Source organism: Acomys russatus, chromosome 22, assembly GCF_903995435.1.
Source record: "Acomys russatus chromosome 22, mAcoRus1.1, whole genome shotgun sequence".
Lineage (NCBI taxonomy): Eukaryota > Metazoa > Chordata > Mammalia > Rodentia > Muridae > Acomys > Acomys russatus.
This window is the reverse complement of record NC_067158.1, coordinates 11,012,273-11,031,579: the sequence shown is the minus strand read 5'-3', so window position 1 is coordinate 11,031,579 and position 19,307 is coordinate 11,012,273. Positions and strand designations below refer to the sequence as shown.

The 19,307-nt window shown below is 49.1% G+C and overlaps 1 protein-coding gene across 5 annotated transcripts in view; it reads left to right on the top strand.

Moving 5' to 3' along the window:
- The window catches only part of Nf2 (NF2, moesin-ezrin-radixin like (MERLIN) tumor suppressor), an 85,646-nt gene extending 66,597 nt beyond the window's left edge, over positions 1-19,049 (top strand). For 3 of the 5 annotated variants that reach the window (XM_051165381.1, XM_051165380.1, XM_051165377.1), the window contains 4 exons: positions 570-675; positions 3,543-3,670; positions 6,083-6,248; positions 18,357-19,049. In XM_051165381.1, coding sequence (XP_051021338.1) covers positions 570-675; positions 3,543-3,670; positions 6,083-6,248; positions 18,357-18,407 — 451 coding nt within the window. In that variant the 3' untranslated portion in view covers positions 18,408-19,049. Of the gene's footprint in view, positions 1-569; positions 676-3,542; positions 3,671-6,082; positions 6,249-8,024; positions 8,070-8,612; positions 9,391-18,356 lie in introns of those variants that run through there. The other 2 variants (XM_051165378.1, XM_051165379.1) reach the window with 2 other exon arrangements.
- Positions 19,050-19,307: the final 258 nt, after the last annotated feature.

The following is a 19,307-nucleotide window of genomic DNA, read 5'->3' as shown; positions in this document are numbered from 1 at the left end:
CTTAGAGATCTGCCTGCCTCTGCCTCCTAGTACTGGGATTAAAGCCATGGGATACCACACTCTTATTTTTGTTACTTTGAGATTGCATCTGCCCGTGTTACCCAGATTGACCTCTGACCCCTGCACTTTGCTGGCCTGCAGAACTGCTGCTTCGGTTATTCCCACCAGCTACCCTGTATTTCAGTCTGCTTTACCATTAGTATAAAAACAGTGCCCAACCAGATGCAGCGGCGCACACCTGTAGTCCTAGCCCTCATGGAGGCAGAGGCAGTCCAGTCTCTGTGAATTTGAGGCTAGCCTGGTCTACAAAGCAAGTCCATGACAGCCAAGGCTACCCAGAGAAACCCCATATCAAAAAAACAAAACAAAAATTAAACAGCACCCAGGAATACTGTTCTTACTTTAGAAGTTCTGGCTTCCTGTAACTGTCCCTGCCACATTGTCCTTGTTTGCCTTGTTAGGTGCCATGTACAGGGTTCATCCAGGTCCTTGCTCTATAAGTAAGGTAAGTGTCCAGCCACCCTCCTTGTCCCGGTCTGTGGAGCTGACATCTCTTTCTTTCTCTGCAGGGCCAAGGAGGCTGATCAGCTAAAGCAAGACTTGCAGGAAGCCCGCGAAGCAGAGCGAAGAGCCAAGCAGAAGCTCTTAGAAATCGCCACCAAGCCCACATATCCAGTGAGCCTGGGCTCAGTCTCGCAGCTTTGGCTGCTTCGGTCTGGCAACTTCCCTAAACCTCCCAGCCCCTTAGTTCATTTCACAGTGCCTTCCGGTGACAAAGCAAATTTAGGGCTGGATTGGGCCCTCCTGGTCTGTGTTTAGCCTTGTCTAGCTAGTTAGTTACCGCTTTTGCTACATAGATAACAGACCACAGGGCCCTTTCCAGCTCTGGAATGTTTATAACTACGTTATAGTCTCTACCCTCAAGAGAATTTGCTGTCTAGCTCCCTACTGCCAAGTTAAATGTGATCTTCAGTTGTCAGTGTATACTGTGTGCTGGTGTGGTTCTGTGAAGGGGCTGACTTACACCTCAGAACAAATCACTGCTGTGCCAGAACCAGCTGCCAGCCTGGGTTTGGGGCTGGGGAGGCTGCCCTTTACTGAGTGGGGTCACAAGATAGGTAGACATTGCTTCCCTCCTTTCCTCTGTACACTCCATTCTGGAGAGTTTCTGCTCATCAGTTGGAAATCTCCATCCTGACAGACACAGGTGCCCAGGAGCAGGAAAGGCTCGGTGTGGCTGAGTTCTGCAGAGGAGCAGCATGCCCTGCTGGGCAGGGAAGGGAGGGTGGGGTAGTCTAGACAAGGACACAATGTCTTCACAGCACAGACACGTAACTCTTCACACGTATGCCGCACACATAGTGAACAGTCGTGTGCATAACAAACACACTGCACATTTTTGCACATGGTACATTCACACGTGCCACAGATGCATTCAGGGCACAGAGACATGAGAGCCCAGGGTTTGAGTTGGAGAAATGTGAGCAGTTTGCTATTGCCACGTGTCCTCGTTACCTGTCCCTGATAACGAATAACCACAAACACCATTACTTGTCTCTCGGGCATGGTGCATTAATCAGGCTCATGTCTTCTCTTGGGAGCGCTCGGATGGTCACAGTCAGGTGACAGCTGGGATTGTGGTCATCTGAGGGTTCAGCTGGGCTATGAACCTAAACTGCTCTTCATTTTACTCTTTCCTTTAGCAATGTGTCCCAGAGGAGAACACACCAGCTCCTTAATCAGACCATGTCGTATAGGTGGATTGTAATTCAGCTAGCCAGTCCCTATCGATGGGTACTTAGTATGTTTTCTGTATCAATTTTGAACACAACTGCACTCAACATCCCTGAACACAAATCTTTGTGCACACACATGACAGTTTTGGTAGAATCAGTTCTTATAAGTAGAACTGTGAGATCAGCTGTTCATTTGTGACACCTGCCAAAGAGGTTTCTGCTCTCATTAACAGGGTAACATCTAGTGTTCTTCCTTCCTGGGGATTTTTCTGAAGTAAATAGTCATGTGTCAGTTACAACTGTCCAGCCTGATGAATTTCCACAGACTCATATACCCAACATTCAGCCCTGAAAACAGAATATAAGTAGGACCTAGATGTCCCTGTCAGAGGCACATTTGACACTCCTCACACATCCTGCCTTAGACCTCATTGCCATAAATGCAGTTAAGAGGCTCTGTTCCATCCCAAACACTGTCCCAGGCTCAGTGAAAAATCCAAGGATGAAAAGACCAAGTCTACCTTCAAAATGTTTGTAGACATAGACAAAAACTGATGTAACGGTGAGGGTCGCTGCAGTTGGAACTGAGGAAAGACCCATTGCAGCACGGTCCACACCATGCTAAAAACCTACAAAGGGAAAGACAGCTATTTTGCCAAGGGGAAGGGGACTGAAGGGCTTTGGTAAGAGACCAAAGGAGTTGAGAGCTTTGAAAGCAGGTTGGAGAGTTTGCTAGATGTGATAACACACCTGCAGTCCTTGCACTCAGAAAGGTAGGACAGCAGCTCACCAGTTTGAGACCAGCTTGGGCCTTGTGGTGAGCTTCCATCTCAAAAACAAAACTAAAAAAAAAAAAAACAGAGTTGGGGATCACTGTGAGGTAGAGGCCAGGCTGATCTACAGAGTGAGTCCAGGACAGCCAAGGCTAGACAGAGAAACCCTGTCTCCAAAAAAAGAAAAGAAAAGAAACAGAGACTAGGGCTGGGGATATAGCTCAGTGGTGAAGTGTTTACCTAACATGCACATCCCTAGGACCATAGAAAATGACAGGGGAGGAGGAAGGGAGAGAGAGGAGAGCAGCAGGGAGGGGGAAAGGATATATGTGTAAGTTCATAAATGGAAACTTGACATGGCCCAACGGGTAATAAGCAATATTGCTTATGACCTAACAGGACAAATAATGAGGGACACTAGAGAGGTAGGTAGGGGCTGTATGCTAGGTGACCTTTTGTTCTGGGATGAGAAGGTCCAGAAAACAAGTTTAATGGCTTCACCTTAACCATCCTTCAAGCCCTCCTCTGGCTGTCTTCTGCATCTAAGCCCCTAACACGCCAGCAAAGCCTTTCTGATCCAAAGCCAGGAGGCACTTCAAATGCGCAGTGCTCTGGTTGCACCGTCTACCAGCGTGCCTCTTGCCTGGCACCCGTATCCTTTGGCTCAGTCTCTGATCCCCCCCCCCCCCCCACCTCCTACGCCTGTGGTCCTCCCCTGGCTAGTGGACACCTCATTTAACTGTGAGGATTTGCAAATGCATCTGCTTCCTGAGCAAGACTTTGATCTGCTTAGAGCCAGGGAGCCTGTCTTCTCTGTGTTTCCAGCTCCTAGCCCAGTGCCTGGGAGTTTCCTAAATGAAAAGCTGAGTGCAAGTTTGTGTTTGATTCAAGTGATCATGGAAATGAGATCTGAGCAGAGAAGGGTGACTTGTCTGAATGTGGCTGCTTTGGGACCACTTGCCTGGCAGTATTGACTCCAGAGGGCTTTGCCCTGTGTCATTTAAGCCTCCTAATCTGAGCTTTCTCATGACAGCCCATGAACCCAATCCCAGCACCACTGCCTCCTGACATACCTAGCTTTGACGTCATCGGTGACAGCCTGTCATTTGACTTCAAGGATACTGACATGAAGCGGCTTTCCATGGAGATAGAGAAAGAAAAGTATGTACCCTCTGTGCTTGCTTGGGGCAGTCTTGAATATGAGTGAGTGGACCTGGCCTGGGGGACACAGGGGTCACAAAGATTTGCTTTGTTTTGCCCACTAGAGAATAAATTTCCCAATTAATAATTAAAGATAACAAATCAGGACAACAGTCGTGTCCCAGGATAAAAATAACACTTGATCATAATGGTGGCCTGGGGTCTATAGTGGTTCAATCTTAACTGAAGAGTAGGACTGGGTTGTGGTGAGTTTCTGAGTTAGACTGTTGTCTGCATAGAACTAAACTACAGTTTTCTTCCAGTCATGTTCTTTTTTTTTTTTTTAATATATTTTATTAATTTATTCATATTACATCTCAATTGTTATCCCATCCCCTGTATCCTCTCATTCCTCCCTCCCTCCCATTTTCCCCTTACTCCCCTCCCCTATGACTGTGACTGAGGGGGGACCTCTTCCCCCTGGATATGCTCATAGGGTATCAAGTCTCTTCTTGGTCCGGTCATGTTCTTTCTTCAACAGTGGTTCTAGAAAAAAGGTGAAGAAAAGGGGTGGGGGAGGAAAAAGAGTTCCTAGGCTGAGCTAAGCCAGGGGCCAGCTGGGACCAGCTCCCCTATGCTGGCAACCGAGAGTGGAGCTTCAGCCCAGCCAGACCGCAGCCACTTCTTCCAGGTGCCCTCCCTCCACACTGCAGCCAGCAGAGGTGAAGCGGAGACGGGGAGTCAGCGCCATTGTAGATGAAATCTAAGTAAGATCCCTCTTACTCCTTGAGCCAGAAGTAAATTGGTTAATAGTACTACAGCTGGCAGAGATCACAGCTACACTGTGGATTGGACACCTGTGTGTCACAGCTTTTTAGTGTTTGTCTCATTTAATTCATGCTAATTAACAAACATCCCACTGGCATCAAAGGCAGGTTTTAGGGACTGGGGATATAGCTCAGTTTGTGGAATGCTTGCCCAGCATACACAAAGCCCTGGGTCGTCTCCAGCGCAGTGTAAGTCAGGCATGGTGGCGTGCACCACTAATCTTAGTGCTCAGAAAGTAAAAGTAGGAGGATCAGAATTTCAAGATTCTCTTTAGCTACATAGCAAATTCAAGTCTGGCCTGGGCTGCAGCGAGGACCAATCTCCAAAGAACAATGTTAGTGTTCCATTTACATAAGACAATAGACTTAGTTTGATGAGTTCACCCACCATCACATAGCTGATGAGGAGCAGGACAAGGATTGAAACCCCTCACTAACTGCTGTCCTCTCTGGATGGCTCTCCGGAGTCCAGCATGGGTCATCATGCACCAGCCTATGCTCCTTTGATCCCTCATGCTGAGAACAGCTAAGAAGCTGATGATCCAGAGTTGCTGCTCTGAGCATCAGTCTGAGTTCCTTTCCCATTGTCCAGATGTACATGTTTATGTGGTTGTGATCAGCATAAGGCCACATCCTGTTCTGTCTCTTGGTTTTTTATAGTTTGTATTTTCTTACTGTCTTAGTGTGTTTGGCTATTATGACAAAATACCAGAGGCTAGAAAGCTTATAAACAACAGAAATTTACTTCTCGTAATTCTGGAGGCTTAGAAATCCAAGATCAAGGCATTGTCGGCTCGGTTTAATGGGCGCCTTCCTCCTGCTTGACTGATGGCACCTTCTTGCTGTGTGCTCATATGTGTCAGGGGTCTCTCACTGGGCTTTTTTTTTTTTTTTTTAAGGGACATACATAAATCCCGTCATGAGGCTGATGACCTAATCACTTCTGAGGCCTTCACCTCCTAAAGCATTGGTGATGTGGCTGTAGTGTGTGAGCGAGGGTAGCACAGACAGTCAGCCCGCAGCACTCTCCCTCCGTACAGGCCGGCCGAGCCATCGACCGGCCACAGCCATCCCTTCAGAGGGTTTCCTCATTTTTGTGTTACATAGTTTTCTGCTCATGCTCTCGCAGTTAAACACTTTAACCTTTTCATGTTACTCTGAGTTAGTGTCTGACATCGTTTTCTAAAGGTCTCAGAGTAAGTGGGAGAGTCGATGCGTCTCCTGAAGAGATCACCTGCTTTACTGCTTCCAGAAAAGTGGCAGCAGAAGCGTGCTGCGGTTCAGGAGGCCGGCATTGATGTGATTCCTCATACAAAACCAAAGCTGTCTGGCGGGGGTTATTTGTGGAGCACTGTGAAAGTTTACCCAGGCCTTTCTCCCCGGACCAGAGGCCTGCAGTTATTATCTCAAGTGTACTGACGGGGAAAGGGATTCCTAGCAGTCAAGTGGACAGCCCAAGCTCCCTTTGGCTTTGAGTGGCCAAGTTCCGGTGTGAGCCCCAAGCTTCCACTCCTGCTGCCACACTGAGCAGCTTGTAAATCATGGCTTGTCTCTTCCCTGCCTCGTTGTCTGGCCAGTGGTAATATGTGGTTTCTTCTTGCCATAGAGTAGAGTACATGGAGAAGAGCAAGCATCTGCAGGAGCAGCTCAATGAACTCAAGACAGAAATTGAAGCCTTGAAACTTAAAGAGAGGGAGACAGCCTTGGACATCCTACACAACGAGAACTCAGACAGGGGCGGCACCAGCAGCAAGCACAATACCATTAAAAAGGTACCTGGAGTCTCCTGGGCTTTGTTGAACAGGACACTTATTAATGAAATGTGAGATTGTCATCTGGTTTCCTCAGGAGCACAGTCATTAAACTGTTGCCTTTTTTTTTTTTTTTTTTTTTTTTTAATAGCATGTACTCAGTTAAGGAAAATTTTCAATTCCTGATAGAAAGGGAATTTAATCTGCCAATGACCGTGAACCCATTGGCTTGATGGAAGCTTGTGTTCAAAGCTCTGACGAGCTGAGTCCCTGTTTGAGGATGGGTTCTGATCTATCACTGAGCACTAAAGTGCTTCTGTCTCTAAAGCCAATAGGACTTATGCCCAAGGAGCTGCTTCACTTAATGAGGACGCACAGTGGATTAGGGGATGCTGAAAGGAGTCCCCTCTAGTCTTTGTGTAAGACCATATTCTGAATCTCCAAGGGTTTTTTTTAATACTTCAAAGGAAGTATCTAGAAGAATGTTAATGTTTAAAAAGATGAAACTTCGTTTATGAGGCTCACAGAGCCCTGTCTTTCTCTCCTGATATTTAGAATTCTTGTCAATTTAGTATTTAGAAGTTTCTCAGTCCTCATTATTAGCCCAAGAATGTATATATCTCTTATTTGGGCAAAGCAGAAAGGGTCTCCGGAAGCTAATGCTCCGCTTTTAGCTGGGTGCCCCTATAAAATGGAGGTTATAAAGGGATTGGTGTGTTGGCTCACAGCAATAACCCTAGCATTCAGGAGGCAGAGACAGGAGAAGTGCAAGTTCAAGGCCAGCCTAGGCTACAGAACTAAGACCGCGTCTCCTTTCCCTCGCACTTCAGTGGTAACTAATGCGGTTAAACTTCACTCTTTACTTCAGTCTGTAAAGCAGTCTCCAGTTCAAGGACTGTCTCTGTTTTAAGTGATTAAGTTGTCACTGAAAATCCTAAGAAACCTATGTCTCCCTGCGGTCACTGTGTGCCTGTGCATATCTCAGGAGAGAGTGTTTGGAGCCCTATTTCTTCTTAGCATGTTACAATGGACACCAAGTAGAGAACTCTTCCTAATAACATTAAGAGGGGGCCGGTGTGGTGGCGCACGCCTCTAATCCAGCACTTGGGAGGCAGAAGCAGGAGGATCTTTGTGAGTTCGAGGCCAGCCTGGTCTACAAAGTGAGTCCAGGACAGCCAAGGCTACACAGAGAAACCCTGTTTCAAAAAAACAAAAAACAAACAAACAAAAAAAAAAAAAGATAAAGCAAACAACATAAGAGGGACGGCATCACCCCATTGCACACCCTCTTTCCGATGACTCCTGTTGTTTTCTGGGTTTCTCATTTAAAACAAAATTATTAGACATCAACAGGGAGTTTAAAGCCAGGCATGGTGGCCCACAGAGCTCAGGAGGAAGAGGAGGCAGGAGGATTAAAGGTCAATTTGGCTATAACGAAAGTGCATGTCTAGCCCGTGTTATATAAGACCCAGTCTCAGAAAGGGAGGAGCAGGGGGAATAAAAGGGAGGCTTCTACTCTTAAGCCAAAACATGATTGGGCTGGTGAGCCAGTCAGCCCTGAGGGAGCAACTTCAGACCCCTGCCTCCTTGTCACCTGGACACCCTGCTGTGCCACCACTGCTGTGGTCAGCTGGGCTACAGACGCCTGGAGTGCTGAAACCAGAGAAGCCAGTGTTCAAGCCATGAAAGTGTATGAAGTCACTTGTCTCTATTACTGAGCATTTTGCAAATGGCACATGTGGCATTTTGATTTCACAGGGTATGTCTTTGTTTTTTCATTTTATTTTGCTGGTTTAGCCTCAAGCCCAAGGCAGAAGACCTATCTGCATTTGAGTCCTCAAAGTAGGTTATTCCCAGGTATTCTGTCTGTGGTGATGGTCCTGCCGTCTGTGATACTAACCCATGCATGAGCTTGCCTGTCTCTGTCCTTGGGCCACACAGCGCCCTCCCAAGGGCAGGTGAAGCCCTGGGCCTGGCCCATAGCATGCTTTGAGGGTGAGAGCAGGTGTCCACCCTGGGGGGCCGAGACCAGCCTCCAGAGCTCAGAAGGCTGCCTCATTCTGAGGAGCATGTCATGGGGCTGCAGGACCCGTTGCTTCCTCTATCGTATGTCACCATTGGGTTGGGGAAGGCCATGGCTTCCTTTCCAGTCAGACCTGTCTCCAAGTCCTGTGTCTTCTTGGTGGTGTTCTCCTTGATAGATAACTCTAGCATGGGAATGTGGTCAATTGTGATGCCTTTAAGACTGGTGTCTCCTGTACAAGATCACTCCTACCCTGTGGTGCGCTCTGCAGACTTACCACAGCTGGTGGCTTGTGGCGCGGGGTCACGGTTCTCATCTTCCCTTAAGCTTCCCGTTCTCTGCACGCCCCTTCTCTTTCCTAGGGCAGCAAACACAGAGTACTGGTGCATCTTTAAGCCAGTTGCAGTGAGCTGGCTGTCCCATGGCTGCCCTAAAGGCCACTGTGGCTTCTGCCCCCTACAGCATGGAAGGAGCTGTGCATGGACAATCTCGTCTGCAAAAGTCCCATTGCAGACACCCAGGAGATGAGCAGGCAGCATTTGTGATGAGTCAATTAATTAAAGCATTACAGATTATTCTCTTAACGTGCCTAGGCAGTAGAAGAAATTTATTTTGCCCAGAATTAAAATGTCACCCCACCTCTGTTACTGCCTGATCCCCAGTCATATCCATGCCAGTGGGCCGCTGACACTCTGACAGGAGTGTAGACTGAATCTTTTAGCATTCTTACTGTAGTCAAGTAGAAAAAACCCTGAACCTTCTGCCCCGAAAACTGTACTTGTTCATTGTCCCAGCAAAGGAGATTAGCCTCTAAAGTCACAGTAGATCCTTTCTCAGGCAAATGAGAGCTTACTGAGGTCCCAAGAACCCATGGCATAAACACTGATTTTGAGTGTCCTTTGAGCCTGAGTAAGTGAGTGAGCTTCTGTTTGTCAGCTTCATGCCCACTCTGGTACTTTTACCCTGACACCACGCAGTGTGTGCTCTGAGCAGGGCACTGGAACACACGGGCAGGCAGAACTCTGCAAGTGGTGACACCGTGGCACGAGGGTACCCAAGTGGGTCTGTGGTGGTTCATGAACTCTGGTTTGCACTAGGCAAGCAGAAAATCCTGATTTGCCTTACTCAGTGCCCCAATTTTTTTTTTCTTTCTTAAGAGACAGAATCCTTAGCTGGGTATGGTGGTGCACACCTTTAGTCCCAGCAAGTTTCAAGTTTCCAGGGTACAAAGAAAAACCCTGTGTCAAGAAACAGAGAGGCGGGGAGTGGACTATGAGAATCCTTGTCTGTCAGCGTTAAGTGAAACCTGGCAATGGCTTACCCTTATAAACCAGCTTCTTAGAAGGCTGAGGCAGGGGAGTCACAAGTTCAAGGACAGCTTCAATAACCAAAGCAAGACATTGTCTCAAATAAAAGGGGCTGGGAAGAGCACTTGCACAGATGTCATAAAAATAATCTTCTGCCAGGCATAGCGTCACACACCTTTCATCCCAGATAGGCAGATCTCTGTGAGGCTAGCTGGTCTACACAGTGAGACCCTGTCTCAAATCACTGTCATCATCTGATCCCCAGGGTTGCTGTGAGGTTAAATGCGGGGCGTCTCATGGCACTTAGTGCACAGTGAGGGTTTAACTAGATGAAAAGGAACATCTGCTTGTGACCCAGCCATCGAGGAGGAGGGAGGAATTGTGGGTTACACTACCACTTTTAAGCCTACAACTGGAGGAGAGCCTCAGGTGTGTTGATTGACATGTGATGGAGGTGAAAAACTTGGAGAACCAGAATTAGCTTTTATGGCTACTCCTCCACTTTTCTTTGGGCCTTCAAGGTTATGGTTTCTTTCTCTTCCTGCTAATCTTACGTTCCTATATTTTCTACTTTTCCCGGTTGATGTGGTATTTCCAACTGGTGCAGCATTTGCATCTGAGTCAGCAAGCCACCCTGGGGAACCAGGATTCATTTCAATCTCAGAAGGAATGACACATGTTCCTGATACCTGAGTGGGCACACGGGGCACCTTAGGCCTGAGTGTTTGGGCTTCAGAGTCACGGTACTGATGACAATGGTAGCCAGGTGTGAGTTAGCTCGGCCACCATACTCTAGAGATGAAAACATCTTGGAGCAAGCACCCTTCAGGACCATTCTGTCGTCCCTTCAAGATTATTAAATGATGTATTTATTTTTATTTTGTGTGCATTGGTGTTTTGGCTTCATGTATATCTGTGTGAGGTATCAGACCCCCTGGAACTGGAGTTACAGACAGTTGTAAGCGGCCATTTGTGCGCTGAGAATTGAACCCCAGGCCTCTAGAAGAGTAGTCACCACTCTTAACTGCTGAGCCATCATCTCTCCAGCCCGCTCTCAAGAACTTTATTGGAGTTGATCCAAGAGCCAGCAAACAAGTCATCATTTTCATGCCTCTAACCTCCAATGGAGTGGAGGATTTCAAAGGAAATTGACAACTGAGAACTTCCGGGGGTCGCGGAGCTGAGAAAGCTTACCTCATTTGGAGATGGTTTAGCTCATTGTTGTCAAATCTCGTTTCCCACTGTGGAGGAGCAGGGAAAGCAGAGCTTTGGCGTTTATGGGAAACCCAGCTGCCTCTCCTGGATCAGGAAGACAGAAAGTCTAATGTCATCTTTAATTTCTGCAGTGTCTCCTTGGAGATTCAGAGCTTGGGAAATGGAGTACAACACTTCAGGCACCTGGAGAAGTGATAAATCTCAGGGAGAAATCGAGTATGCGTGAAAGGCATCTCCCACAGTTAGAGCAAGCAGCCTCCCTGGTTACCTCTGCTGTACACAAACAGCCTCAGAGATGGCTGCTGAGAAGTGTAATGCCCAGTTCATAGGTCTAGCCTTCACTGTAAACCCGTGGGCCTGCTGGCATTATCTGGTAGAACACCTTCAGTCCTGATACAAAAGCCAGCATACTGGCTCCTCAGACTCCAGAACCTTCCTTTACTGCATTCAGAGAAGAGACAAGTGGGGTGGGAGCAGCAGCAAGGCTAGATGTGAACACAGAAAACCCAAAAGAAACTGCGTTGCACCAGGAACCTTTCTCAGCTCCCACATTCCATGGAAGCACACACAAGTCCTTAAGTGCTGGTCTATTTGGTTTTGGTTTTTCAGACAGGGTTTCTCTTTGTAACAGAGCTCTGACTGTCCTGGACTCATTTTGTAGACTAGGATGGCCTCGAACTCACAGAGATCCACCACACCAGGCTTGTTTGTATTTTGAGACACTGTTTTTCTACATAGCCCTTACTGTCCTGGACTTGCTTTGTGGACCAGGCTGGCTTCAAACTCAGAGATTTACCTGCCTCTGCCTCCTGAGTGCTGGGATTAAAGGTGTGAGCCACCACTCCCGGCTTGAAGCTGATCTTAAAAGAGCACTTCTTTAGGCTGGAGTGATGGCTCAGCATCACTGATTGCTGTTTCAGAGAACCCAGGTTTGGTTCCCAACACCTACTAGGTAACTTAAAACCATCTGTACTCCCAGTTCCAGAGGACCTGGCATCCTCTTCAACCTCCTTGGGTACCAGGCATGTATATGGTACATAGACACATATAAAGGCAAAACACTCATGTGAAAAGTAGGATTTAAAGAGAGGGTGCTTTTCTTGCTTGTCACCTGTAGGGTCACTCCCAAAAGCCATTCCTAACATAAGAGTTTGCAAGGGTCCTGTGGCTACTGAGGGCTACAGGTTTCTTGCTTATTTCTGGTAGGTTCAGATAGAAGGGTCAGCAAGCCTCTTTCTAAGACTGCAGCCTAATCCTGGGTTTGGTTGGGAAGCTTTACCCTGTAAAGGAGTTTGCTTTGGGGAGTGTTGGGCCTACAAACCCTGCCTGTGGCCTCAATGTTTTATGACTACTTGAAAGTGCCTGTGGCCATTATGGGGCCTTATTTGATGCAGTAAAACATTCCATTTGGCCCCTTGGCTCTGAAGAGACGTTCCTTTCAGCACACAGCGCTCCCAGGGCACCTGATTTGTTGCTGCTACAGCAGGAGGGGGAAAGCTGGGATGCAAACTCACTCTGCAGGCTGCGGGTTCTCTTCTTACGAGCCTTGCCATGATTTCTCTTTGGAGATTGGCAATTTAAAAGTGGCACCAGTATATCTGGACCTCTTTCTTAAGGCTCTTGCACAGAGTGCTTGGTAGATTGCATTTAGCGTCCACCTGCCCAGTGAGGTGAATCAGACCAATGAGTTTGTTTGTCAGGTGGAAGAACAGAGTAGCAATAGTCCCTTCCAGCATCACAGGGCGTAGAGACACAGGCAGTCATTTCCAGGCACATTGCTGCTGCTTTAGGGCCCCTAAGGATTAATACAGAGCATACTCCCAGGGATTTCCTGGGCAGATCCCTCCGGAAAGGGCTGGATGTGGCCTCTCACTCCACCTCTGTGGATGGCTCTCTCGATGCAAACATCAAGAGGATGGTGTTTGGGTGCAAGCTGTCCCTAGCAAGACTTGAGAAAAGCTTAATGTACCCAGTCTGTAGTGGTGGCCTCCTTTTGTCAGCACTGTCCACCTTGGCTCCAGCTTAGGAAGGGGTTGTTTATCACACCCCAAACAAAGATCATGTTGAATTTGCTGCTGCTGGCTCTGGCTGTCACCTTTCTGCTCCATTCTGCTTGTTCCCCGTGGATCCTCACGCCAGAGAATCTGCATGTCCTTTTCTATCTCCGCCCTCCCCCTGCTCCTTCATTTTCAATATGTAGTGGCGGAGAGGAAGTGTAACATGATTTTAGGGCTTGCATTTCAATTCTTCCGCATCTTTATGGGACGAGCTGAGTCTCAGCACTGGGAGTTATTAGGTTAGTATCTAAAATGGGTTCGGCACTGTGGGTCTTATTATTTAAAATGAATTAGACATCCCCCTCCCACCTTCCTCTCCTCTCTGGGGAGAAGTGGATTGAGGTGAGGCCCCCAGACACCAGTGTAAGGAGTGTGGTGCCCTGATTAGCTTTGTTCTCTTGGCTTAATTGTAGCGCTTCCTTTCTCCCACTGGTAGCCACAGTGGCTCTGTCCTGCCTGCCTCTCCACTACCTTTTGCATTAGGACAAGATTGTCACAATGCAGCCTTGTGAATCAGTTTTCTTTCTCTGCTGATGAAAGTGTAATTCATTCTTAATCAAGCAGCCTTGCTGCTGCAAGCTTCACACTGGAATACATTCAGTTACCCACCTGTCACTCTAGGAAATGGTCCCCCCAAAAGGGTTTTCGGAGGCAAGATGGGCAGTTGGCAGTCTGCCGTCTCACGGTGGATTTCCAGCAGGGGGCGCTCTCGGGATCAAAGTTGGAGGACCCTAGTTGTTAGTCTTTCTTAGGCCGTCAGATGACCGCACTGGTCACAGGTACCTTCCAGGCCTGCCTGCCAGCCCTGGAGCTGTTTCTCAGGACCATCTTGATGGAGTCAATGTCATACAGCGATCAGGGGACAGCTAAGAGATGAGAAGAAGCCAGCTGGGTAATGGGTCCTTTTTGAAGGTGGGAAAAGCCAGTCTTTTGTTGTCATTGTTGTTTTGTTTAACGCTGGGTCTCTGTCACTTTGGCTGGCTGGAACTTACCGTATAATCCAGGGAGGCCTCAGACTCAACACATGTCCCTGACTCTGCTTCTCTAGTGCTGATATTTAAATGTTAGCATCAGCATATCTGGCCAATCTTTTTTTTAATTTATTTATTATTATGTACACAGTGCTCTGCCTGCATGTACACGCGCAGGATAGAAGAGGGCATCAGATCATATTATAGATGGTTGTGAGCCACCATGTGGTTGCTGGGAATTGAACTCAGGACTTCTGGAAGAGCAGTCAGTGCCCTTAACCTCTAAGACATCTCTCTGGCCTTCTTTTATTTATTTATTTATTTATTTATTTATTTATTTATTTATTTATTTTTAATGCTTATTTCTTTGCAGTGCTGAACATTGAACCCCGGGCCTTGAACATACTAGACAAGTGCTTTACCACTGAGTCACTGACATAGCCCCAATCCTCTTTTTTTTAATATTTGTTTATTTTATGTATATAAGTAATCTATCTGCATGTACACCTGCAGGCCAGAAGAGGGCATCAGATCACTTTATAGATGGTTATGAGCCACCATGTAGTTCCTGAGAATTGAACTCAGGACCTCTGGAAGAGCAGACAACCACTGAGCCACCTCTCCAGCCCCACTCTTGTCTTAAGGAGACAGGTGTATCTCCCAAATACAAACTTACTTAGATTTGGTGCTTTGTCCGTTTTTGTCACTTAACACATAATTTGGGGAGCAGAAGGGACTTCCCTTTGCTAAGCGACTCTTTGTCCTCCCTTTCCACAGCCTGGTCATTTGTGGGTAGGAGCAAAGGTGGCTCTTCCAGGGCCTGTCTTTATGTGCTGAGGTGAGAAGAAAGATGAGCCGCCCCGTGTGACACAAAGCCATATAGATCTGCCACAGAGAAAGAAAAGGAAGTTGGTCTCTTCAAATTGGAATTGGATTAGTGACAGACTCGAACAGCCGGTTCAGTCAAGAGAGAAGTTAATTCCTCCTGTATTATTCTCAGGGCTGATTGTAATCAGATGTGAAGAGACAGCTGGAAGAGGGCAGCAGGGCAGCCTAGAGCTGGAGCGGAGGCTGCGTGGTCTGTGCGTCTCTGGAGAGCTGGCGAGAGCACACTGACTTGGGCACTGTGAACACGTGCCTCGTGGATTCCAGGCTTCCCAAGGAGCAAGGCCTGACTGTCCAGATGCCTATGGCTGACCTTGTCTGCATCGAGCATGAGTTTGGAAGGATTGTGCAAAGCAGAGTGGTCCCTGGTCAGCAGGAGCTCAGCCAGCTTGTTCACAGAAAGATTCAGGGAGGGACGCCAGACTCAGGCATACCCACAGCCTGATGAGATATAGGGCTCTCCTTTCTTAGTGGTATGAGAGAGCCTGTACCGCATCCAAGGGATGAACCTCCACAGCCAAAGGCTGCACACGAATACGATGGCTGGGATTCTGCTGGTGGCTTCAAGTCCCATCTCAGTATGACATATGAGGCTCCTGTGAAAGGGAATGAGGCTGGAATCTTTGTTTGGTTGGTTGGTTTGTTGGTTTTTTGACACTGAGTTTCTCTGTGTAGCCCTGGCTCTCCTGGAACTCATTCTGTAGACCAGGCTAGCCTCAAAGTCAGAATCTGCCTGCCTCCGCCTCCCAAGTCTGCACCACCACACCTGCCTGAGGCTGGAATCTTAGTGGAACCATCTCCATGGTACCCTGGATCTTACAAGCAGAAGTGTTGCTGTGCTGTACATTCCTATCACTAGGCAACAAGACGTCCCAAGTGTTGCAGTGGGCTCTCCGACGTTTGGATGTGAGAGTGTCGTAAGAAGCCCAGGAAGCTTGTCGGCTGGCATTATGAAGGCTCACAGTGCTCCGCTTTCTCTGAGCCTTTGCTTTCATGAGCACCTCCTGCTTGTAGTTGTGACTGAGGTAACCAGCCATCTAGGGGGAGCCGTGCCTGTGTCAGGACAGCAGGTGGCAGTGGACCCCACGGGTTAGCTTGCCCATGGAGTGCCTAGCCAGGAGCACAGTCGGCAGAAACAGGTGACAGTGCCCCAGCACAAGGGCTTCTTGTTCTCTAGAATGCCTCCTTCACAGGGCTCAAGGCTTCTCCCCGCATACCCTTGAGTCACTCACTGTCTGCCTCCCTCCTGCATGAGCTCTGCCCTCCGGTCCTGCCAGAAGGCATTTGATGTCTTAAGATAAAGGGTGCTGCTGAGGGAGCAGGCAGAGGTGGCCCCTGGAAGCACTCCAGCAGTGGGAAGTGAGCACACGGTTTACATTCCTCAGACTTTCGGTTTCCTGGTGGAATTAGAAGTGCCAGGAGCTGTATGGTAAGGGTAGAAGGTGGGGTAGTATTGGTCAAGCCTCCCTTTGAGCTGAGCAGTGTCCATAAGAGGCCCTGAGCTACTCTATACGGTGGATTTATCAGCCTTTAGGCCCCTGAAATGCCACTCTCCTGCATGATATTGCACTTCTGGCTGTGCTTAGCCTGTGCTTTCCCCTACACTAAGGACAGACCCTCCTGGTGAGAAAAGAGGTCATCGTACCCTGTGGTGCAGCACTGGTAGGATTCTGGTGGGAGCATCTTCCCAGAGAGCTTTGCATCCTAATGAGTACATGCTTGAGTACCTGGAGTCAGGTGCTGCCAAAGCCCTCCCCAAGCACCTTGAAGGGACAGCCAGCACACTTGGGTAGTGGATCCAGGAATTCTTGGAGCCAACACTATGGACTTTTAACGGCCCCCACCGCCTGGGCATCCTGCCTGGAGAAGTAGCCAGGCCTCTCAGGGCAATGTGTGTCCTGGCTTAGAGACTGGCGCGGTGCATGACCCTTCTGCCTGAATTTTATCCTAACGAGGGCTCTGCTCTCCTCTGCTTCCCCTAGAAGGGGTTTGATGCCACAGGTAGGACAGGCTAATGGGTCCTCAGCAGGAGCCGGGTACTTCCCTGTGAGAAAGTGCTGCATTGCCCTGTGTCACAGTTGGTTTAAGTGGCCTGGTTGCGACACCCGATATAAGTTTTTGGGTCCCGCTGTCCTTGCATTTCACTGGAAGTGGCTATGGCTATGCCCCGTTCCTGCCTGCAGGCTCCTTATCCCAAGAAACCTCCTGAGGTTGTCCCAGAATTGTGGGGACACCGTTTGATTCAAACCCTTCCCGGAGAGGATTCTTGTCCTAGGTCTTTGGCACCATCTTCTCCTTTACTGTCCTGGTCCCCATTATCACAGGGCGCACCCCCACTGGCCCCTCTGCTGGCACTCAGGAGAAACCCAGCCAAATGCAGTTCCCGTCTGGAGGGTGTTTGCCTCAGCAAAGGAAAGCTCTCTCCATTCCTGGCAGAACTGGGCTTCCATAGAGCTTCTGGAATTGGTTCCGCTGAAGAAAACAGCTCAGATGCCTCCTTGCATTCAGCTTGTTAGTCGGGAACTTCAAGGCCAAAAGATTTGGCAGGATTTAAAGAGTCGGCTCTCAAGCTGTCTCGTTTTGAGCACACTAATGCTGCCTGTCTTTTGATGGTGAAGTGGGTTCACAGTCGCCCTCTCCTGCCCTTTGTAGAGCTTTGGTGAGTACTGCAGACTCTTCGAAGGACCAGAGCAGCCTGTCCCATGCCTTACCTCCAGAGGAGTGAGGTGCAGAGACATCAGTGGTGTTTACTGAGGCCACATAGTGAGCTGGAATGGAAGCAGGCAGCCTCGAGTCTCCCCTCCCACTTAGTTACAGTTGTGGCCCATATCTCATTCGATGCACTCAATAAACATAACCTGTTCTCCCACTCAGAACCAAGCACTAAGGTAAACGTTTTAGGCATGAAGAAGGGCAGTGTGCAGTTCCTGACACACTCCTTTCTGGGAAGCCCTGGGGCTGCATCAAGAACATAGAGTCTTGCCCCAAGGGCTCCCTCTCAGCAACAGCTTGAAATAGGTGCCTATGCCAGATGCTTCTGTCTGGGGAGGCTGGGAGGCAGACCTGCCTCTCTTCCTCTTCTCCATTTTCCCAGCCCAGAACTTCTTGGGTGGTATCCTCCTGGGAGATGCTGGGGTGACATGTCAGCCACTGCTCAGGACACCTTGTCCTGCGTGGGCCTGACATGCATAAGAGAGTCTGTTGTCTCTCAGCTTCCAGGCCATGGACAGGTCTGCTTTGGGGTCACCCTGAGAAGAGAACAGACCTTTCATATGACACAGTCCCTTTTTGCCTGAGGCTATGCTACCTGGCCCAGTGTAAGAACTGAGAGGTAGTGCCAACCCAGGGTCTCAGCCCAGAGAAGCTGGTGCACTGCAGAGCACAAGGTGGGAGTTAGCGTTTCAGAGGCAGCAGAAACACAGTTCACAAGCTAGCCCACCTCTGGGAAGGGTTATGTGATAGGAAGGTTCCTGCTGAGCTGCGTCGGCCCCCAGCCGTCCTTCCAGCGTGTCCTTCTGCACTTGATCCTCGGCATGAATCTGGACCCACATCTGGCCATGACCACCGTACGGTACCTGTGGCTCTCAGCTGCCTTTGAGGTCGTTCCCTGTAGCACGATGGGCTGTGCTGTGAGGCCCAGCTCCCTTCAGTCCTTCTTTTCTTTCTTACAGCTCACTCTGCAGAGCGCCAAGTCCCGAGTGGCCTTCTTTGAAGAACTCTAGCAGGTGACCCGGCCAACTCAGGATCTGCCACATCTGCTGCTCCTGACACCAACAGCATGGGCCTGACTGCCTGAGAGCCATCAATGGGGGGCCAGCTCGTTTGGGAACTCTGAGTAGAGGGCCCAGTCTCCTTCAGCTGTTTTTGAACTCTGACCCTGTAAAGATCTCTCAAGGTGTTCTAGTTCTCCTGGCCTGCGCTCGTGCGCTCTCTCTCTCTCTCTCTCTCTCTCTCTCTCTCTCTCTCTCTCTCTCTCTCTCTCTCTCTCTCTCTCTCTCTCTGGTGTTGTGCATGGGACACCGTCCTTCCTGCGTCCTAGGTGCTGTGGTGTCAGGCTCTGGTTTGGAAGGCAGCTATAGGAGTCCAGTGTGAAAGCTGCCTGAAATTTTCCGTGCTTGTGCTCCCCACTCCCCGCTAGGGTTCTGGGATGGGCCTCCGCTCCCCAGGAAGGATCTGACACAGTGCAGAAGCATGGCCTGGCTGAGCGCAGAGCCAGCAGTGATGGGTCGTTAGACAGGCTCCCCTGAGGCAGTGTGTCTGTCTGATTGGCAGGAAGCAGGCAGGGCAGCTGTGGTGAAAGACAGGTGCCTGGCCGAGGGGCTGGGAGGCTAGTGGAGCCTGTGCAGGGACCTGACGGTACAATGTGCACAACTCCCTTCAGGCTCAGATACCTGCCTTTGCTGGGCCAGGGCTTCCTGGTCACATTCCCATGAGTACCTGGGAACCCAGCTGTGATCAGGGCCTCCACTGGTTCCCATTCGGCACATGGAACGCAAGAGGCCTGCTGCCCATCCTACCATAGTCTCTTCCTTGTGTTCTCCAATACCTAGGCCTCATTGTCCCTGTCTTCCCTGAGGGCCCAGCAGTGTCCCTTTTGTCCCTCCTTTCCTGAGCCTGGCATA